We start from the raw sequence: 23,801 nt of genomic DNA, 5'->3' as shown, positions 1-23,801 counted from the left end.
CGGCAATGTAAAAAACTTAGTATCCATGTTTTCTTTTAAGGCTCACAAACGTGGAAAAATGCAGCCTCACCACATCCAAAAAAACTGGAATACCGATACAAGATTACTTCCCCACCATACCCTGCCAACTACCAAATCCACTCAACCTTAACAAAATAACAGAAAAAGATTGCCAACAAAATCCCACAATTCAAGGAACTACTAGTACAATTCAACCACAAATACTCCAAGCCATTAAAACAAAACCAAATACCCAAATTCCCCTGGATTTTGAATCAAATCCCCCCCAAATATACCAACTATAATACTAGTAATACAACTAAAAACCAACTATTTTCTAACCACAACTCCCAGTCAAAATTATCTCCAATGGTAAAAAATGACACACGAATTCAAGTTGGAGATAAAGTACAAACAAATCCCACAGTACAACCTAATATAGATTTCAATAATCCGATGCCCCAAAAAGAAACCTTTAAAACCCAATCACTATCAGCCCAAACACTTACAGATTTCACAAAATCTACTAGCAAAGATGTCACAATTCAACAATCACCCTTACCATCACCTCAGACATAGTGTACTCCAAAGTCACAATCAAAGGTTCACCACAGGCAACACCTCCCACCCTCATCAACTGATGAGAAACAACTTCAATCACCAACCAAATCCTCTCCCGAACTTCCAACCCTTGTACCAACCACCCCCTCCACACGACAACTTCCAACCTCCAACCTCCAGAAATGTCAGCTTATATTTCTCGAAACCCAGCTTTCCAGTACCTTACGAATCCTCTAAAGCCATTCGATCACAATTAATCGACTCTGAATGCTCACTTACTAGCAACCTTCCCACGCTCAGTTCAAACATCGCCTTATGCAACGTGGGAGGGTATGCTCGACCTCCCCCTGAACGAAAACAACCCCACCCCACTGCCAACTCTAATAGAGGAGAGGTTGACAAATAGTCTAATAAGACTAGCCTCGACTCAGCTAGAACTAACACAGGAGCTGACTACGCTAGAGTTCTACCACCTACTCCACTTTCCCTCCCCACTGTCCAACCTGAATACCCAACATCTCTATCTTATACACCAGTTGAACAGCTTTGTTCACTCCTCCTTACAACAAATCCTAAACATGCAATCCCCAAACCATCCAGACGAGGAATTCATGGACAGCGAGGAGGACGCGAATATGGAGGACCAAGTAGTCCCAAAAATACCAATGAGTCAACCATCACCCACTATACACCAACATCAACCACCACCACAGAGAGAAGAGGAACCAAACACCCTAGAACCCCTAGCTCAAACTCTCTATCTGAGGAGTCCACTGACACTAGACATGTTACTAAATATTGAAAAGAAATTCTTAATCAATGTCCCACAGGAGGTGACCAAAGCAGATCTAAACATACGCTGCTACAACTCTCAACAACCACTGAAGTATGTGGCTTCAGTTATTCCAATAATCAAGAACAAACAAACTTTGGAAATGGAGAATACAGAAGAAATGCAAGCAACTGTGAACCTGGAAATGGCTCTAACGCCAGGAGGGAGCTCCAACTCGCCAGAATTAATGAAGATTTTTCTTTGGAATTGTAGAGGAGCAAATAATGCTAAATTTATGAATAACATACGTGCTCTTATATATAGCCACAATCCAACTATATTGGCCCTTACTGAAACTAGGATGGAGGATCATGACAAGATACTGCAAGCACTAGACTACACAGATGTTATACAAGTCCCAGCTTTTGGCTATTCTGGAGGGATTGCACTACTCTGGAGGAACTCAGAAATCAATGTGGAGCCATTCATGATAACAGAACAGGAAATACATGTCACTATTAAGGTTAGTTCAAGCTTCCCAAAGTTTTTCTTTTCCGTAATATATGCCAAGAATACCTATGGACTTGGGAAAATACTATGGGAAAATTTGAAAAATATTACTGCTAGAATAAAAGGGCCGTGGTTAGTTTGTGGAGACTTTAATGAAGTCACTAATGCTTCGGAAAAACTAGGAGGTAGACCCATAAATAACACAAAGTGTGCTAAATTCATTAGTTGCCTAGACGATATGGATATGATTGACTTGGGGTTCACGGGCCAAAAATACACATGGTCAAATAAACATAAAAATAACAATACCCTTATAATGGAACGAATTGATCGTTTTCTTAGTAATCATTCCTGGCTAAATCTTTTCCCTGACTCACATGTTCATCACCTTCCCCGTACTCACTTCGACCGTTGTCCTGTTCTTCTTAACTGTCAAAGAAGCTTCCATAACTCAGGGAAAATCTTTAGATTCGAGTCCATGTGGATTAGGCATCCCGACTTTCCAAACATTGTAAAAGAGAATTGGAAAGACATTAATAACTATAACAGTGCTCTGGAAAATTTTCTACGCAACATTACAATATGGAATAAGGAAACTTTCGGCAATATTTTCAAACAAAAAAAGAGTATCCTTAACAAAATACATGGACTACAGAAAATAGATGAAGCTTGTAAAAATTCTTTTCACTGGAATCTGGAAAACAAACTCATAAATGATTTTAACGAAGTTCTAAAAAGAGAAGAGGATTATTGGAAAATAAAGTCTAGAGTCCTATGGTTGAACGAGGGAGATGCAAATACTAAATTCTTTCACACCACCACTACCAATAGAAGACGAAGAAATAGAATCCTAGGACTAAACGACTCTGTAGGAAACTGGACTTTTGAGCCTAACTCCATTCTCAATATCATTAACCAGCACTTCCAAAACATCTACTTAACTGAACTAAATAGAAGTGAATTACATAACCCTGTCGTATGTGGTAATGCCCTCAATCTGGAGGACATTGTCAACATAGGTAGGCCATTAGAAAAAGAAGAAATCAAAAACGTAAGTTACCCTTGTCTCAAAAAAAGAAATAAAAAACGCTATCTTCTCTTTCAAACCCATAAAATCTCCAGGACCTGATGGGCTTCATCCATTGTTTTTCCAAAAGTATTGGAGTGATACAGAGGATGCCGTAATAAATACTTGATGAAAGCTTTTAGTACTCGCACTATTCCTGCGGAAATTAATAAAACTTTTATATGCTTAATTCCAAAAATAAAGAGTCCTGAACAGATCACCCATGATAGACCCATTAGTCTTTGTAACACGATTTATAAAACCATTACAAAAATAATAGTAAAAAGAATCAGGCCTTACCTAGACAACATCATTAGTCCTCAACAACGTAGCTTCATCCCTGGTAGATGAGCCGTAGACAAAGCCATCATTGTTCAAGAAGCAATCCACTCTTTTCAAAAAGCGAAAGGGAAATTTGGTAAAATGCTTTTAAAAATTGATCTAGAGAAAGCTTTCGATAGATTAGAATGGTCGTTTATCAAGCAATCCTTCACAATCCTAAATTTTCCAAGAAATATAACTGATCTCATCATGTCTTGTGTATCGACCTCATCTATCTCTATACTTGTTAATGGGAGACCTACGAATTACTTCCTCCCTACTAGAGGCATTAGGCAAGGAGACCCCTTATCACCTTACATATTCATTATATGCATGGAATCTCTATCTAGACTTATAAACTATGCCATCGAAGAACACCAGCCAGTTAAAATCGGTAGAATAGGTACTCCTATCTCCCATCTTCAATTCGCAGATGACATTATCCTCTTAGCCAAAGCAGATGCTAAAAATGCTACTACCTTTATCCACATTTTCAATACTCTTTCGAATCAATCTGGCCAAAACATAAACTTTAACAAGTCATCTATTATCCTCTCTGCAAATGTTATCCAAGAAGAAAGAAACAATCTATCATCTGCTCTAAATATCAGTCAGAAAGATAAAGTAGGAAAATACCTTGGACTCCCCATCACTAACCATCATCCTAAGAGTTCTGACTACCAATACATCATAGACCATATGAATAATAAGCTTCGTGGCTGGAAATCCCGACTACTAACACTAGCAGGAAGAACTACTCTAGTAAAATCAGTATTAGCATCCATTCCTACATATGCAATGCCATGCAATCTTCTACCCCAATCAACTCGCAAACACATAGATCGAATACAAAGGAACTTCCTATGGGGATCCACACCGGATAAAAGAAAGCTCCATCTGGCAAATTGGGAACTAGTAACGACCCCTATAATCTACGGAGGACTGGGTTTACAAAAAACAGGTGGAAAATTTTTTGCCCTCTTAGCAAGCTTAAATTGGCGATTCCAAAAAAATAGAAATCACCTATGGGTTAAAGTTCTCACCAATAAATACCAAAATAGAAGTCAAATGCACAATATGAAATGTTATCCCTATGATTCCTACATTTGGAAAAGCCTTGTAAGAGTCTTTCCGCTATTCTACAAAGGCATCTCCTGGAACGTTGGGAATGGAAACAATATTTGAATCTGGGAAGATAATTGGATAGAAGCTACATGTTCACTTCGTCAGACAATACAAGGCCCAATAAATAGAAACGAATCAAATCTGTTACTAAATGAGCTCCTCACAGATAACAACTGGAACTATTCATGCCTATCCTTTGTCATTCCTAGCAAAGTTAAACAATCTATAGAAAACACCTACATCCAAACTCACTCACATAAAATAGACACATTCTTTTGGAACAATAGTAACGACGGTCTCTTTAACACTAAAAGCGCCTACGCTATGTATCTCCAAACCATTTTCGAACCTACTCATAATACAAATTACAAAAATATTTGGATTTGGAAGACATACTATTAACAAGATAAAATTCTTTCCTTGGCTTCTTCTCTCATATAAACTACCAACTTTGAGTGCCTTATACAATAGAAATATTACTAGCTCTAAAAACCTCCCCTCTTGTCCTAAGAAGAAAACATTGAGCTTATTTTTTTTGACTGCCCAGATGCTAAATATATATGGGGGAAATATAATATCCCCATTAACTCCAAGGACATTCAAGCTAGCATTAAACAACTGTGCACCTCAACGTCTTTTGTTAACACCAACAATCACCATTTGGTGCCCACCGCTATTCTAGCTCCAATAATTCTTTGGAATATTTGGAAAAATAGAAATAGCAAAGTTTTTAAAAAAATGAATATTAGTAGAGCTCCTAGCACAACATATAATATCTCTTTTCAAGCCACTGAATGTTACCACATTGCTCAAACAACTACAAAAAAATTACCTAGACATATGGTTCCCATATTTTGGCATGAACCCCCTGAAGGTAATTTTAAATTGAACATTGATGGTTCCTTTGAATCTCAAACCACAAATGGCGGAACTGGAGGAGTCATTAGGAATCAACTAGGCACATGGATTGTGGGTTTTGCTTGCAAAATCAAAGTACGAAATGCCCTTCATGCAGAAGTCTTGGCATTGCTACATGGACTGAATATAGCAAAAAATAATAACATTAAACATCTGCTAGTGGAAACTGATTCTCAGGTCGCTGCTACTACAATGGGAAGATCATCCCTGAAGCTCATTCCGAGGGAGGCTAATGCAGTAGCAGACTTGCTAGCTAAATACGGAAGGACAACGAAGGATCCACACATGATCTACAATCAACCTTATATTTTTGCAACATCTCCTTCTCTTGTAACAAATGCTCTCGAAAGAGATGTGAATGAAACTATATCCCATAGACTAGTTCCACTTTTGTATGGATAAACCTTCTTATTAAATAAATAAAATCCTTCCGTTCTTAAGCAAAAAAAAAGTTGATTGGAGCAAAACTCTTACACCCTGCTTGGATCATTGTTATCCATGATTTCATAATGTATTGTATTGTATTGTACTCTATTGTACTGTATTGTATATATAATGTTTGGTTAGACTGTATTGTTTGCTGTTTAATAACATTTTTTTTTTATTTGCACCGGGTGTCCGAGTCTCTTTGAGCCCCGACTAATCCCGGGGGTGTACAGGCCCTCGGCAAGGAGTTTCCCGCAAGTGCACCACGGTTAATTCAGGTTTTACCCAGTCCGATGACCCTCAGAAATTGTTTGCACCTAGTGGGTTTTGAACTTGAGACCTTGAAAGGGAGCAAACCCCAAGGCTCAAGTCAATTGCCAGCAAGCCAATCCCTGAGGGTTCTGTTTAATAACATTTTTATTGTTTGGTTTGACTGTATCGTATTGTATTGTAATTTATAAATTTACTAAAATATCCTTAATTATTCTAGGGTAGGAGATTTGACTAGAATTAAACAATATAAGGTAAAGGGTAAAATAGTATTATGAAATATTATGTAAAGATATAATTGGAAAAAGAAATCAAGTAACAATGGAAACACACTAAATTGGTTGTTCCATAAAATTAGGGTTTTCATTGTTACGTAACAACGGAATTTAATAATACAATACAATACATTTTAAGTAACAATCAAAACAAACATTGTAGGTATAGTAACGATACAATACAATACAATGGGTAACAATGATCCAAACAGAGTGTCGGAGTCCAAATGCAACCAACTGAAATGTTTAAACAAGATAGAAATAACACAACACCCAAGAAGTCGTGAGAGGCACACCAGCGCACTAAATGTTGTTTGGTCATTGGTCCGATAGTAAGANATTTTGCATTGTTCTTATACACTACCAAACGACCCCTAAATGTTGTTTGGTCATTGGTCCGATAGTAAGAACTTCTGAATCTGTAATGTAAAAGGCGAGGCATAAGTCCACAAACCCGCAATTACATACCTCTGTAACTCTTGGAATAAGGTTTGACAAATTAAATAAATACATGCTAAGCAACTTCATGAATACTGATAATAGATGCTAGTATATCTTGAATGTGTAAATACACACACATATATACAAGTATATATACATTTATCTAACTTGTGGGAGGATCACATCTATCAAAATTTGAAACAATGTGCACTGTGAACTCTATAAGACCAGTCCAACCCAAACTCTGATCTGCTAGGTCTCTGTGCGTTTCGTGTGTGCTTCACAAAGGTATGACACCATTGTTGTCAACTAAGAGTTCTAACAAAATCTGAATTTGCCTACTATTATGATTAGCATAATTTAATTACCATCCCAATGTGTATAATATTCTGCGATAATGCCCCACAAAAGAAAGTGAATGTGTTGCACTTTTGATCTAGAACAACTTCATATGCTGTGGAGGACAAACGTAACTGATTGGAGGGGGAGTTAGTTAAAGATAATAGGAAATTACATTTCAGTTTTAGTAGTTTAAATACTAATTTCATTAACTACAGTTTAGTTCTGTAATAGTTTTATTCTGCATTTATAGTCCTCCGACAGAGTTATTATTTAGTACTATGAGTCAGCTAGCATTCAAGAAAGGTCACTATCCTTGGACGGCTATATATTGTACTGAAAGGTTCTCTTTCCTTTCTTATGAATGAAATTATCTAGTGTTATCTTAGCTAGCTTCTTTTCCTGTTTTTCCTTTTCTAGTAAATTCTTATCTTAGTTATCACTATTCCATTGGGATTTTCATTTGCAAAAAGCTCATTTTGCAACATTTGTTATCAGAGCACTCTCCTGAGCTCTGTGAATATTCAACTATGGCTAATGATATGACAGAGATCAAGGCAATGTTTGATAGAATGACATTAGAGATGGCCAACTTCACTATGAGGCAAAACCAGATCGAAGAACAACATGAGAATGCCATAGCTGCACTGCGTGAGTCTATCAACACTGCTACAATAAAGGAAAAGGGAAAAGGGGTAACAAGTAGTGAAGCTCCTGGTGATATTTACACTCCTTCTGGAAACCCCATGGTTTGGGCTACTACTGTCTCTACTGGTAACCCCCCTATGTTTCAATCTCCTATGGGTTATCAATATGGATCTGGGCAGTATCACACACCAACAGGAGGTCATTACCCTCAAACATCAGGGGGTTATGGAGGACCTCAGTTTCCCATGTATCCGGGGCAGATTCCAACAACAGGCCAAGGAGGTGGAGGTTTTGTTCACCCTATCCCTCACTCACCTGTATCCCATGGTAGTGGATCTCTATCTCGACTTACAAAGGTAGATTTTCCTCGATTTGATGGGACCAACTTAAGAACTTGGATGTATAAGGTAGACCAGTTCTTCTCTTATGATGACACCCCTTATGCCCAAAAGGTGAGGGTGGCTGCCTTACATTTTGATGATATTGCTATTGAATGGCAACTCTCTTGTATCAAGAGTAGACCAAACATGCTATATCCCACTTGGGATGAGTATGTGTATGCTTTGGTGGACAGGTTTGGTGGTGATTATAAAGATCCCATGCCGGAGTTTAAGTTGGTGAGGCAAGTAGGTTCGGTGAAAGAATACCAAAGGGAATTTGATAGGATCATGACCAGGCTATCTATACTGCCTGAGCATGCCATCAGTGGATTCATCACAGGGCTGAAACCTGAGATTGGCTTCACTGTCAAGTCTCACAGACCCTTTACCTTACCTCAAGCCTACCAGTTGGCTTGGCTAGGAACACAGAGTCTCAACTACATGCTCAAATGAAATTGACTAAAAGCTTGATGCCCAGTGGGGGAAACCCTTACCAGAAGGGGTATTCTCCAAACAGTGGGAGTAAGGGTACATGGTTCAAAAGGGAACCAACAACAAGTTTCAATAGGGACAGGGGTAGAAGATTATCTCCATCTGAGTTGAATGAAAAGAGACAAAAGGGACTTTGTTTTTTCTGTGATGAAAAGTTTGTGCCAGGACACAAATGTGCATCAAAAACTCAACTACACTTGCTGGAGGTGGATGAGGATGATGAGATCATCATAGATGATATTCCTGAGGATCAAGAACCCCAAGTGGATGAAGAAGGAGAGAAGGAAGTCTGTGAAATATCTCTCCATGCTATTACCGGTGTGACTGGCTACCACACCTTGAGAGTTACAGGATACTGTGATCAAGGCCCACTCAGTATCTTGATTGACCCTGGTAGCACCCATAACTTCATGGAGGAAGAATTGGCCAAGAGGTGGGAACTACCAATCCAGACAGTAAGTCCTCAACTTGTCAATGTTGCAGATGGGGGAATGAGGCAAACAGTTGAAGCCTGCAAAGAGTTCAGCCGGTTGATGGGAGGATCCACTTTCAAGGATGATTTTCTGCTTATTCCATTGGGATCATGTGATGTCATACTAGGGGTTCAATGGCTTAAACCTCTAGGTGATCTCTACTTCAGTTTCCAGAAGTTGATCATGAAGTTTCAATACCAAGGAACGGAATGCATGCTAACTGGCAAGGTGGAAGAGGTCAAGACAGTCAAAAAAATTGGGTAAGATGGTAGAGAATGGTAGTAAGTAATTCATGATCAAAGTAGTACCAAAAGCTACAAGAGCGGAAATTAATGTTGAGGGTCATCCTCAAATTGTGGCTCTCACAGAAGAATTCAATCAACTATTTGATGAACCTAAAAGGCTGCCACACCTACCAGGGGATCCTTTGACCATAGGATTCCTCTACTGGGCAGTAGTAATCCAGTAAATCTTAGGCCGTATAGGTACTCATCCAAGCAAAATGATGTAATTGAAAAACTTGTACAGGAACTGCTGGATCAAGGTATTGTCCAGGCAAGTTTTAGTCCATATGCTTCACCAGTGGTGCTCGTGGGGAAGAAAGATGGGTCATGGAGACTTTGTGTTGATTATCGGGCTCTAAACAAAGCAACAATAAAGGACAAGTTCCCAATTCCAATCATTGAGGAATTGCTTGATGAGTTGGGGGGGTCCAAGATCTACTCTAAGATCGATCTAAGGTCGGGTTACCACCAAATCAGAATGGCCCAGGATGACATCCACAAGACAGCTTTTAGGACTCATTCTGGACACTATGAGTACCTAGTAATGCCATTTGGCCTAACTAATGCTCCATCCAGCTTTCAAAGTCTAATGAATCATGTATTCAAGGCTCATTTGAGGAAGTTTATTCTAGTGTTCTTTGATGATATTTTGGTGTTTAGTAGCAGCTTACAGGAGCATGTGGGACACTTGAGAATCACCTTTGAGCTGTTGCTACAACACAATCTGGTTGCCAGGAAGGGAAAATGCACTTTTGGAGCTAATAGAGTGGAGTATTTAGGCCATTTCATATCTGCAGAGGGGGTAGCTACTGATCCAAAAAAAGTGGAAGCAGTACGACAATGGCCTATTCCTAAAACCATCAAGTCACTAAGAGGGTTCCTCGGTCTAGCTGGCTATTATCGGAGGTTCATCAGGAACTATGGTATAATTAGTAGACCATTGACAGATTTGCTTAAAAAAGAAGGGTTCAAATGGTCAGATAAGGCCACCAATGCTTTTGATTACTTAAAGCAAGCACTAACTACTGCTCCGGTGTTGGCCATGCCAGTTAGTTCATTGATGTTCATTGTGGAAACAGATGCTTGTGACTTGGGTGTTGGGGCAGTCCTAATGCAAGAGGGCCATCCTATAGCTTTCATTAGCAAGGGACTATCTGGTAAGCACTTAAGCCTATCAGTGTATGACAAGGAACTTCTAGCCCTAGCAATGGCTGTGACTAAATGGAATCAGTATTTAATGGGAAGACAATTTGTGGTCAAAACTGATCAGAAGGCCCTCAAATACCTTCTAGATCAAAAGTTACATACTGGATTTCAAATGAAATGGGTGGCTAAACTTATGCAATATGACTTTGAAATAGAGTACAAGAAAGGAAGGGAGAATAAGGCTGCAGATGCTCTCTCAAGAATGCCTATGCCTGAAGCATTAGTAGTTGTTGTTGCTCCTGTGGACTCTTCATTGTTTGAAAGGATAAGGGACAGCTGGTCTAATGATGAAGGACTAGCTAAATTGATTGAGGACCTCAAGGAACAATTAGAGGGTCACAAGGGATACTCTTACATCCACCAGCAATTGAGAAGGCATGGGAAATTAATGGTGGGTAAGGATATCCAACTTAGGAGGGATCTGATTAGCAAGTGGCATGATACACCATCTGGTGGCCACTCTGGCATGGATAACACTTACAGAAGGATGGCTGGATTGATCTACTGGAAAGGCTTAAAGGAGGATGTGGTCAACTATATCAGACAGTGTGAGGTTTGTCAAAGAAACAAAAGTGATTTTGCAGCTTCTCCTGGCTTGTTGCAACCTCTGCAGATTCCCTCTTCAGCTTGGTCCAGTATCAGTATGGACTTCATTGAGGGATTGCCCAAGTCCAAGGGCAAAACTACTATTATGGTGGTAGTAGATAGGCTGACAAAATATGCTCACTTCATAGCCCTAACTCATCCGTATACTGCAGTATCTGTGGCACAAGTGTTTTTGGATCAAGTTTATAGATTACATGGAATGCCCGAAAATGTGGTTAGTGATAGAGACCCTATTTTCATTAGCAGGTTCTGGCAAGACTTGTTTTCAATACAGGGAGCTGTGCTCAGTACATCAACTTCTTACCACCCGCAATCTGATGGTCAAACAGAGGTTGTAAACAGAACATTGGAAACATATTTAAGGTGTTTTTGTGCAGATAGTCAGCAGGATTGGGGGATGTATCTTGCCTTGGCTGAGTGGTGGTATAACTCTACCTTCCATTCAGCAATTCAAACAAGTCCCTATGAAGCTTTGTATGGGCAACCTCCTCCTAATCATTTGCCATATCTACCAGGGGAGGCTGTAGATGAAGAGGTGGACAGGAGCTTGATTACTAGAGAGTTCAAGACTCAATTGTTGAAGTTTCATCTGGCCAGGGCACAACAAAAGATGTCTGATCTAGCTAACAAATGAAGGAGTGATAGACAATTTTCTGAAGGTGATTGGGTATACCTCAAAATTCAGCCATACAGGCAGGTCACTCTATCCAATCAACCTTTCAACAAGTTATCTTTTAAGTATTATGGGCCCTATCAAATAAGTCAGAAGATTGGAAAGGTGGCTTACAGGTTATGCTTGCCTTCTCACGTTGCTTTGCACCCTACATTTCATGTTTCACAGCTTAAGCCTTGCTATGAGATACCTCAAAATTTCAATCATCCACCAGTGGTTGACATTGCTAGCCCTTATTGTGTGGATCCAAGGGTGGTGCTGGGCAGAAGGTTGATCAAGAGAGGGAACAAAGCAGTTGCTCAAGTCTTAGTACACTGGAAGGATATGTAGCCTGAACAAGCTACATGGGAAGACTTTGTTGCCATTAAGAGGAGGTTTCCAACATTTATTCCTTGAGGACAAGGAAGTCCTTTTAAGGAGAGAGAAATGTTGCACTTTTGATCTAGAACAACTTCATATGCTGTGGAGGACAAACGTAACTGATTGGAGGGGGAGTTAGTTAAAGATAATAGGAAATTACATTTCAGTTTTAGTAGTTTAAATACTAATTTCTTTAACTACAGTTTAGTTCTGTAATAGTTTTATTCTGCATTTATAGTCCTTTGACAGAGTTATTATTTAGTACTATGAGTCAGCTAGCATCCAAGAAAGGTCACTATCCTTGGACGACTATATATTGTACTGAAAGGTTCTCTTTCCTTTCTTATGAATGAAATTATCTAGTGTTATCTTAGCTAGCTTCTTTTCCTGTTTTTCCTTTTCTAGTTAATTCTTATCTTAGTTATCACTATTCCATTGGGATTTTCATTTGCAAAAGCTCATTTTGCAACAGAATGTCAATTTAGATCTCTCAAACTTACTCACAAAAGAAAAAGTATTTTCCTAGTCATAGTCAACATATGCAGAATGCATAATATAAGCTAAAAACACATCTAGAACATATTTCAAATAGCTTCACTTGAAACAACATATGTAATTCTGTAACATCTGATGATTTTGAGACGTGGTTTTAGCAAGTAATGTAAGAAACATATTATGCATTATATCATAACCAAAATATTGATCTAAGCATTGCATTAAAGCTAAAACTCTACAATACAAGCAGTACTATACACATGCAAGGTTGTAATACAACAACATACCAAGTGAAATCCCAGAAGTGGGGGTCTAGGGAGGTTAGATTGTACGCAGACCTTACCACTACCTCGTGGAGGTAGAGAGATTGTTTCCGCAAATGTGATAAAATGTGAAGCATGAAACACTTTTAAAATGTGATTAAAAAAAGCATGCATAATTTAATAGAAATCATGCTAGATCTGAAAATACACCTTTACAGATAGGTATCTACTCAACTCCATTTGTCAAACTTGCTAAAAATTTGGACAACTCAGTGACTCCTAGTGATATCTTAACTAACTTAAAGGAAATAGTATGTTGATTGTTTTAATTAATCAGCATGATCCCTAATGGCACTTTCTTCATTAAAACAACTAAATAGATTGCTGAAAGCTTAATAAGGTAACTGTAGTATACAATACTATATCTAACAAGACAAATGTTTTAGCTCTTTTACCACCATATCTCCTAGTATGTTAAAGAATTTGTACCTGTACCATTTCTGCTTCAATCAGAACTATTCTCTATGTTTAATTAGACTCTATCATAGGATATTGGAAGGGTGATGTTTTGGTTATGATATAATGCATAATGACTGGGTTGTTTATGCTGTTTTTAAGACGGCATAACTGTCTGACGAATTGAGGTAAAGTACAATGATTCCAATGTACAAGAACAAGGGTGGTATCCAAAACTATAACAATTATAGGGGTATCAATTTGCTAAGCCACACTATGAAGGTTTGGGAGAGAGTGGTAGAGATGGGGGCGAGGAGACGGGTGTCCATTTCCAAGAATCAATTTAGATTCATGCCGGAGTGATAAAGTACTGAAGCCCTCCATCTTGTGTGGAGACTTGTGGAGAAATATAGGGAAAGGAAGAGGGACTTACATATGGTGTTCATTAACGGTGAAAAGGCCTATGACAAAGTGTCGAGGGATGTCCTATGGAGGTGTTTGGATGCTAGAGGTGTCCCGATGGTTTATATTAGAGAGATAAAGGACATGTATGACAAAGCCAAGACTCGGGTTAGAACGGCGAGAAAAGACTTGGAGCACTTCCCAGTTGAGATGGTCTTCATCAGGGATCAATTCTTAGCCCTTTCCTATTTGTCTTGGTGATGGATGAGTTGACACAGTTCATTCGGGAGAAGCTTCGATGGTGTATGTTATTTGCAAATGACATAATACTAATTGATGAGACTCGGGACAAAGTTAGTGCTAGGTTGGAGGTTTGGAGACAAATTCTAGAGTCCAAATGGATCAGGTTTAAGTATGACCAAAATCGAGTATTTAGAGTGCAAATTTAGTGTTGCGTTAGATAAAGTGGACGTGGAAGTAAGTCTTGCCACATAGTGTGTTTTAAGTATCTTTGGTCCATAATCCATGGCAGTGGGGACACTAACGATGATGTGTGTTGGGGGGGAGGGGACGGATGAAATGGAGGCCTTGCCTCTAGTCTTGTTAAAGAATAACAAAAGTCTCACATTGATGGTTAATGAGATGGGTGAACCCCTTATAAGGCTTGGGCAATCCTTCTCCTTTTGAGCTAGCTTTTGGGGTGTGAGTTAGGTCCAAGACCTAATTTCACACATGGTATCAGAGCCATTAGTTTTTTAGCCCTCTCTCTGAATTTTCAGTAGAAGAAAAGAAAACAGAGAGATTAATCAACTGGTCGCTAAATCAACTATATCCAAAAACTGTCAAGTCTCATCTCTCTCTTTCTCCAATACTTCTTTTTGTAACGGATGGATCATCTCAATCTATCACTTTAACTGGAGCAGATTATAATGACTACATTCAATATCAAACATCAAAGGCAACAATCATCAACTGCTTGCACAATACAACTTGGTAACTCCTTTGCTTATGTCGCAATCTTCGTCTAAGGAACAATGGATTCTTGATTCTGGTGTTTCTGACCATATTTCTGGTAACAAAAACACTTTCTCTACTCTTACTTCCCCTTCTACCCTCTTTGTTGTTACTTTGACGAATGGATCAAAGACAATTGTAAAAGGGAAAGGTATAGCTCACCCTATGCCTTCCATACCTTTAAAATCAGTTCTTTTTGCACCTGAATGTCCATATAATCGTATTTCCATTAGCAAATTAACAAAAAACCTGAAATGCGTTGCTTCTTTGATGATTTTGTTCTTGTGCAGGATCGAAGTATGGGACATGTGAATGGAAAAGGACATGAGTCACAGGGATTGTATCTACTCTCTATCCCAACACCACATGTTGTTTTCACTTCCGATGTTTCTTTTGAATTGCTCCATAGTCAATTGGGTCATCCAAGTCTCTTGAAATTGCAAAAGATGGTCCCCAGTTTATCTAGTTTATCTTTGTTAGAATGCGAGTCGTCTCAACTTGGTAAACACACTCGTACCTCTTTCCCAAAATGCGTCAATAATAGGGCCACCTCTATGTTTGAAATCGTTCATTCAGATATATGGGGTCCAAGTCGTGTTAGTTCTTCCTTAGCCTTTCATTATTTTGTTACTTTTATTGATGACTATTCTCGGTGTACATGGTTATTTTTAATGAAAAATAGATCAAATCTAATCTCTATCTTTCTGAAATTCCATGCTAAGATTAGCAATCAATTTAGTATTTCCATTAAGAAGTTAATCAGTGATAATGCCCTAGAATACTTCTTTGCTTCTCTCTCATCTTTTATGTCATCCCAGAGAATATTGCACTTGTCTTCTTGTGCACATACTCCTCAACAAAATGGAGTTGTTGCGCGAAAGAACATATATCTAATTGAAACAGCTCGAACATTGCTCATTCACAATCATGTCCCTCTACGTTTTTGGGGTGATGTTATTACTGCTTGTTATTTAATCAATCATATGCCTTCATCTATTTTGCAGTACCAGAGTCCTTACTCAGTCCTCTATCTGGACAAAAAATTGGTTCCCCTTCCTCCACATGTGTTTGGTTGCACATGCTTTGTTCATAACCTTGCACCCGGAAAAGATAAACTTCAGCACAAGGCTTTTAAATGTGCCTTTCTTTGGTATTCTCGCCTACAAAAAGGTTACAAATGCTTTGATCCCTCTACCAATAAGTACTTGATCTCTGCAGATGTTACCTTTTTCGAGACTTCTCCGTATTTTTCTCCTAATACGAAAAATCAAAGGCCATAGGAGTCCTTCCCATTCCAACTATTCCAACCCCAGTTCCACCTCCAACTCTTAAGCTCTAATCCCGACAACCTCAACCTCCTGCTGAACTTGCTAATTCAGTTGGTATTTCTAACTCTGATACAGGTACACAAAGCAGTCTTGGTGACTCATTACATGCTCCAACAATGTCTTCTGTTTGGATCGAGCACTTATCAGATGATCTTCCCATTGCTCTTCACAAAGGTACTAGAACTACTACCAATCGAACTCCTGTTTATTCTTATTTAAGTTATCATCACTTGTCACCTTCATATCATGCCTTCGTTACTAGTTTATCATCAGTCAAAGTTCCAAAGACTCTGGCAGAAGCACTAGTTCATCTAGGTTGGTGTCAAGCTATGATTGAGATGACTGCTTGGCATGATAATGGTACTTGGGTGCTTGTTCCTCTACCCCAAGGCAAAACCACAGTTGGTTGTCGTTAGGTATTCACAGTTAAGGTAGTTTTAGATGGAGCTATTGATCGTCTCAAAGCAAGTTGGTTGCTAAGGGATACACTCAGATTTATGGCATTGATTATGGAGATACTTTCTCACCAGTTGCCAAGCTGGCTTTTGTCCGTCTTCTCATCTTTATGGCAGCAATGAATCATTGTCCCCTTTTTCAACTGGACATTAAAAATGCATTCCTACTTGGAGAACTTGCTGAAGAGGTATATATGGAGCAACCACCAGGGTTTGGTTGCTCAGGGGGATTCTAGACTAGTTTGTAAACTTCGTCGATCCCTCTATGGTCTCAAGCAGTCTCCCAGAGCATGGTTTGGTCGTTTTCGAGTTGTTGTCCAATAGTTTGGAATGATCCAAATAGAAAATGATCACTCTGTATTCTATAGGCATTCATCTCATGGCAAACATATCTTTTTAATTGTTTATGTTGATGATATTGTTATCACAAGAGATGGAGATGATCATGAAGGTATTGTTCAACTCAAACAACACCTCTCAAGTCACTTTCAGACCAAGGATTTGGGCAAGTTGAAATACTTTCTGGGAATTGAAGTGGCCCAATCTTGCCATGATATTGTTATTACTCAAAGGAAATATGCCTTAGACATTTTGGAAGATGCTGGTATGTTGGATTGCAAACATGTGGATAGTCTAATGGATCCAAATACTAAGCTTATTCCAGGACAAGGTTTATTGTATGAAGATACGGGACACACCAACACTGTCGGATATTCTGATGTAGATTGGGCAGGATCTCCTTTTGACAGGCGGTTCACTTCAAGTTATTGTGTTTAATGGGAGGCAATCTAATATCTTGGGAAGTACAAAGCAAGTTGTCGTAGCTAGATCAAGCGCAAAGGCAGAATATCGAGCTATGGCACTAGCTACGTGTGAGCTTATATGGTTGAGAGAACTTCTCCAAGAATAGAAAATAGGAGTTGAATCGATGAAGTTGATTTGTCATAACCAAGTTGCACTACATATCGCTTCTAATGCAGTGTTCCATGAAAGATGAAGTACATTGAGAAAGATTGTCACTCCATTCGAGAGAAGATCGAGTCTGGATACATCACCACAAGTTTTGTCAACTCAAAAGATCAACTGGTGGATATTTTTACAAAATCACTCCGAGGATCCAGAATTGACTATTTGTGTCAAACTAGAAGCATGACTTATAGGGTCCAGCTTGAGGGGGAGTGTTAATTATGGTATATTTAGATAGTGTAGATATGAGAATATTTAAATATGGTATGATTAAATAATTGAGATTTGAGAATATTCCCTAATACTCTCCTTTTATTTGTAATTAGTAAACCTGTAACAAGTTGTGGCAGGTTTGATTTTTTTGGAATATAATACAAGACTGTTACCTTCTCAAAAAAAAAAATATTCCCTAATCCTTTTAATTAGGCAGTTAGGAGATTGTGTAATATTTTATTATCTTCTTTCCTTATTTACATTATTTGTAACAACTATTTAATCCCATCAACTTGGGGGAATGATCAATCAATTCAATTCCCCATATTTCTTCTTCTTTTCTTCTTCCAATTTCACATGGTATCAAAGCAAGGCCCATCTCGCCCAATATTGGGGGCCCCAAAAATCAAAGTTGCCCACGCAGCAGATGCTAAGAACTGGGCGTGAGGTGGGGTGTTAAAGAATAACAAAAGTCCCACATTGGTGGTTAATGAGATAGGTAGACTCCTTGTAAGGCTTGGGTAATCCTCCTCCCTTTGAGCTAGCTTGGGAGTGTGAGTTAGGCCCAAACCTAATTTCACAAGTCTTGTGTGATAAAAAGGTACCACCTAATAGCATATGGTATTCATTGACACTGAGAAGGCCTACGGCAAAGTCCCTAAAGAAGTTCTTTGACGATGTTTGGAGTCTAAAGGTGTACCGGTTGAATACATTAGGGGGTAAAGGAAATGTATGATAGAGCCAAGACCCGAGTAAGAATAGTGGGAGGAGACTCATATCACTTTCAAGTTGAGATGGGGTTGCACCAGGGTTCATCGTTAAGCCCGTTTCTATTTGCCTTGGCAATAGATCAATTGACGCAATTTAGGTTAGGTGACATGGTGTATGTTATTTGCAGATGACATTGTTTTGATCGAAGAGATTCACGGTGGAATTATCAGTAGGTTGGAGGTGTGGACACCGTCTCTAGAGTTTAAAGGGTTTACATTGAGCAGTACCAAGACAATATTTGGAGTGTAAATCCAGTGGTCTGAGGTATGAGGTAGGGTATAAGTGATACTTGATACACAAGTTGTCGCCAAGAGAGAAATATTTAAGTATCTACATCCCTGATCCAAGGAAATAGAGAGATCGGTGATGATGTCACACATCGTATTAGTGCGACATGAATAAAGTGGAGGCTTGCATCCGATGTGGTGTGACAAGAAAGTACCACCAAACTTAAAGGTAAATTATATAGAGTGGTGGTTAGACCGCCTTTGTTGTATGGAACGAAGTGTTGGCTAGTCTAGAACTCTCGTGTTCAAAGGATGCAAGTGGCGGAAATGGGGATATTGAGAGGGATGTATGGGCATACTAGGAGCGATAAGATTGGGAATGAGGATATCCGAAACAAAGTGGGAGTGACCTCCACGGTGGACAAGTTGAGGGAAGGGAGACGGAAATTGTTTAGGCATGTGAAAAGAAGATGTGCACATACTCCAGTGAGAAGGTGTGAGAAGTTGTATATAGTGGGGTAAAGTAGAGGTAGGCCAAAAAAGTATTGGGGGAGGTGATTAGACATGATATTACACATTTTCAGCTTACCAAGGATATGACCTTAGATAAGGAGGTAAGGAGGTCGCGAATAAGGGTAGAAGGTTAGTAAGTAGTTAAGAGTTGTACTATTACTAGCTTATTCATGTATTTGGTTTGGTGGTGAATAGAGCACCATGTCGGTTGTTGTATTAATGTAGTCTTTGTCCTATTACTATGTTTAGATGATCTCACTTTGTTGTTGGTGTTATGGTTCCTTGCATATATGCACCACATTTCGTTTGCATGTTTCTCCCCACTATCTTTTTCCGTTTTATTATTGTTGTGATTTGCTTGAGCTGAGGGTCTGTCGAAAACATCTCTACCTAGGAGAGATAGTGATAAGGATTGCATACACGCTACCCTCTCCAGACCTCACTTTGTGGGATTTCACTAGGTATGTTGTTGTTGAGACTCATCCTAGGATGCAAAAGTTCGTCAATTAGTGTTTATTATATAAAGAACAACCACGACAAAGAACTATATTTAGGAACATGCAACATCAATTGGAAAACTGCTACCTCATTTAAGCCCTCCCATCCCACTCTTCATAGAACTCCTTCAGAAAATCCTCCATAAATTTGTGCCTTTTCTCAGCCCTTTCCTTACCAGCCTGTAATGAAGAGATGATTCACATGAAAATTCTTCCTGCACAATTTATAAGGTTCTGAAGGGGTAAAACAAAATATACAGAAACAAACGATAAAAGTTGACCTTTGTCTTCATCAAGTCCTTCAATTTGAGAAGCTTCTCATGAAAATGATTCACAGTAGTCTGCTCTTCTTTGTTCATGTAATTTTCCTTAGACAGATCTGATCGAGGTTCAATTCTTGGGTCATGGAGGACTCTATTCCTGCTTCCACCGAAAGTAAAGCAACGGGCGATTCCTGAAACCGTAATTACCATATGATATCCAAATTAAGAAAGACAGTATCTTTTTAAGGTAGGAAAATAACCAAGCAGTCTGTAATTAGAAAAAATCCAAGTAGCATAATTTCATCTCTTCAGCAGCATCTACCACAGAGAATGAGAGGAGAACATAACATATACAGGTGACCAAGAGGTAACTAAATTGAATCAATCACCTATTGCACCAATCGCATCAAGCCGATCGGCATCTTGCACCACTCCAAACTCTATTGAATAATTCGTATTTGCAAGCCCTCCAACTTCTTCCTTGAAACCTATATCAAAGGGAACATTGTTTTTTATCAATTCATTCAAATCATCAGGAAAGGATAACAATCATCTTGTGTCCAACTCTTCCATAGAATTCAAAGCCCAAGGAATATGACAGATTATAGTACAGAAATGAAAGTGAAACACAACCACCAATCACTCCAAAGGAACTGAGAAAAGCGTGAAAACACAGAGAAAGTTTTACATGACAAAAGTCTATTTCAACCAAGGAGACAGTACATACAGATAAAGAAAGTTAATTATTTTAATAAAACAATATTAACCACACTTCAAAAAATCATCAACGAAAATATTGACACGGACACAACCATTTGAAAAATCCTTTGATCTGGAAATACAGTAACATTGTGGTCGCAATTTTATTTCCAGTAATTAGACAGGCAAAACCTAATATGAAAAATATGTTTTTAAGTCCGTGGCAGACATGGACAGACAAATGAGAGAATTTCAAAGGCTGGAGTGACAGAAAATTCAAGGTATCATTTACCACAGAAAGAGTCATCATATTTTCCTTACAGTTTGCTAATTCATTTTCAAAGAGATACAAGTTATAAAAATATCCAGAATGAAATCAGTTAATATTTTTCTGCTTTATCAAATGGCTTTGCTTTATTTTACAATAGTATGGTAGTGAACTAACAAAGATAATTTTAAAAAGATGGAACAACAACACAACAAATTCACATCTACATCCGAACAAATAATGGAACTACAATAGAAAATCAACTGCATCCACAAACTTACCCATCCCCTTAATTATATTCAATATCTTTATCTTCATCCCTTCCTCTATGCCTTGACCCTGAAGAAATTCCTCAACAATCTTTGCCTCAGATGGATCCCTAGAAGCCAAAAGAAGGCATCAGAAATGAATAATAATGGAAGAACCCAAGGGTATGGACTAGTTGTCAATGACGTGGGTTGAGAACCACGAGGTCTCAAGTTCAAATCCTAGCCAGCGAAAAAATACTAGGTGATTTTCTTCCCACTTGTTCAAGCTTTGGTGGATAGAGTTACCCGGTACCTGTGTTGACGGGAGGTAGTAGCTACCCCATGGAATTAGTTGAGGTGCCCGCAAGCTTGCCCTTACACCATGGTTATCAGAAAAAATGAAATTAAAACACTGGAAAAGTCAATGACTGGGAGTGAACACTGGGGGAAGACGATAAAAAACTGCAATTATGCAATGTATAGGGATGGACCACTAAATTATTTTGCACAAAGAGAAACCACGATGCCAAAGATGATAAGAACAGTGCTACTGTCTTCCCAGCTTACTTATGTCAATACCTGTAACTTGGGTTTATTTTTTAAGGACATATATAGGGTCTATTAGTCGGAGTTTTCAGCAAGCATTCAGATCTCTGCATTGGGGGCTCTCCCCCCAAGGGTACCATCTTAACTTTCCTGTAATCATTGTTCTCATTAATACACGAAAGCTTTCATTCAATTCTCTTGTACACTCTCTGATCTTGTCATTTGCTTTATAGCACTGCACTGACAATCTAGTCTAGTGCACTGAGCGGGCTTTTGATTGGCAGAAAGTAATGACCCGGATGTCGGTTGCTTTGCCGTACATTACCCTTCCAAGACAGTTCAAGAAGGCGTCACCGTAACAGCATGGATGACATTTTGACATCCATACAGAAAATTATCACCTTTTGAGGTAACTTTCATCCAACAAAACCATGAGAACATAGGCTACAGAGAAATCCTTCTTATCATGAAATATGATAGAATCTAACCTTACGTATTTGTAGTCACCTGCAATCAGAAAGCCAAAGAGAATCCGATAAGTTACATAACATATCAGAGGATTAACGACAGAACTTGATTATAAGCAGAGAGATCCCAGCTCGCACGCACCAACAGAATTGCTTATAATATTTCCTTTCAATTCTCTTTTAATTTACAGTCATCAAATAGATCCCATCCCTCCCACACCTCAAGCAGCAAATGTAGAACTCTCATAATCTAAAAGGTTATTCCCTCGTAATCTTATGATTATCAAATAGATAACCCGAGCAATGAGCAAAGTATGACAAAAAGCGTTATAGCAGTATATAACTCAGTGGGTCCAAGTTAAAGCTCTAATATATCAAAATAATAGTGAAAGAGGCATCAATCACCTATGTCATGTAGAAGAGCAGCCAGTTCCACCTGAAATTATAGCAAGAAAAGTTTAACTTTTCGAAATGCCTAAAAGAAGAAAAAGAAAATAGGTATACCCTCCTCAAACATATGTACACATTTTGCTCACACTAATCAACACTCAGACTACATATATGAAAGGTGTATGCACTTGGATCCTTAGAAGTGGGTTTACAATATGTTTTTAACTTTAAGCAAACTACTTCCCAGATGTATCCCATTAGGCAAACTGATCTTGGAGACAAACTAGTTATTAGAAGCAGTATCGTTAGGAATGCCCAAATCATCAACCAGTGGCAAAAACAATCTTGCACTCAGTAACCTCATCAAATCTTTAACACGAGTTTTGGTTTTCAATTAACCCTCAATCTAGTTAGGTAATTATGAGTAGTAAGCTTACGATTAAGATGGAATCAGGAGAAGTAGAAAGGGTTTCTTCGTGAGCAAGTGAAAGGGCAAGGTCTCTAACTCGAAAAGCATGGGCTGCATCATGTGAAGCATCGTTCCCTCTCATTGCTTTCTCTACCAACTCCTCTGCCTTTCTGATTATCTCCTTCTTACCCATCTTCCCCAAAACCTCTGCCTTAATGGACTCCATGCTCACAGTCACAAGAGAAAAATGAGTTTAGGATGTGAACAAGTCTCGAAATTAATTATTTTGTTGTAAATAATTTGTGGATGTGATGTCCTATGGCCCACATGTTACTGTAGAATATTTAGTTTTCCAAGTTACTCTTGACTTAAAAGGTCTACATTATATATATTATATACTTAGATATGGGACCCCGTGCCAGCACGGAGCCCAATATATGTTATTGTTTTTGTTTTAATTTATGTGGTACATATGAAATTTGAAGTTAATCAATTTTTCAGTATGTTTTTATATATTTTAAGTTGCTAATTATTTTTATTTAGAGTATGTTTTACATAAATATATTATAAATCACAATAAATAACAAATTAATATAAAAAAAACTTATAAAAAATTCATTGACTTTTGAAATTTCATGTGTATCACATAAATCAGGACAAAACGAGTAATATAAATGAAAATTACATAAAACGTACTATAACTCACAATAATTAGCACCTTAAAATATCTATATATGTATATTTCTCCCAATTTATGCGGTATAG

The 23,801-nt window shown here is 38.4% G+C and overlaps 2 protein-coding genes across 2 annotated transcripts; one reads left to right on the top strand and one right to left on the bottom strand.

Annotated features, from left to right (window-relative positions):
• Positions 1–58: 58 nt before the first annotated feature.
• Positions 59–5,868, top strand: LOC125846718 (uncharacterized). The gene is made up of 2 exons (XM_049526297.1): positions 59–1,856; positions 5,451–5,868. Exons 1-2 carry the CDS (start codon positions 894–896, stop codon positions 5,673–5,675), a joined length of 1,188 nt encoding a protein of 395 aa, XP_049382254.1. The 5' UTR covers positions 59–893; the 3' UTR covers positions 5,676–5,868.
• A 431-nt stretch (positions 5,869–6,299) lies between these two features.
• On the bottom strand, positions 6,300–23,307 carry LOC125846730 (uncharacterized). The gene is made up of 9 exons (XM_049526316.1): positions 23,065–23,307; positions 22,643–22,673; positions 22,259–22,277; positions 21,258–21,355; positions 20,399–20,497; positions 20,028–20,200; positions 19,835–19,926; positions 6,654–6,663; positions 6,300–6,582 (listed from the first exon to the last, which is right to left on the bottom strand). Exons 1-7 carry the CDS (start codon positions 23,260–23,262, stop codon positions 19,840–19,842), a joined length of 705 nt encoding a protein of 234 aa, XP_049382273.1. The 5' UTR covers positions 23,263–23,307; the 3' UTR covers positions 6,300–6,582; positions 6,654–6,663; positions 19,835–19,839.
• Between the last annotated feature and the right edge of the window lie 494 nt (positions 23,308–23,801).

The sequence above is a fragment of the Solanum stenotomum genome, chromosome 12, assembly GCF_019186545.1.
Source record: "Solanum stenotomum isolate F172 chromosome 12, ASM1918654v1, whole genome shotgun sequence".
Taxonomy (NCBI): domain Eukaryota; kingdom Viridiplantae; phylum Streptophyta; class Magnoliopsida; order Solanales; family Solanaceae; genus Solanum; species Solanum stenotomum.
This window is presented reverse-complemented; position numbering and strand designations above follow the sequence as displayed.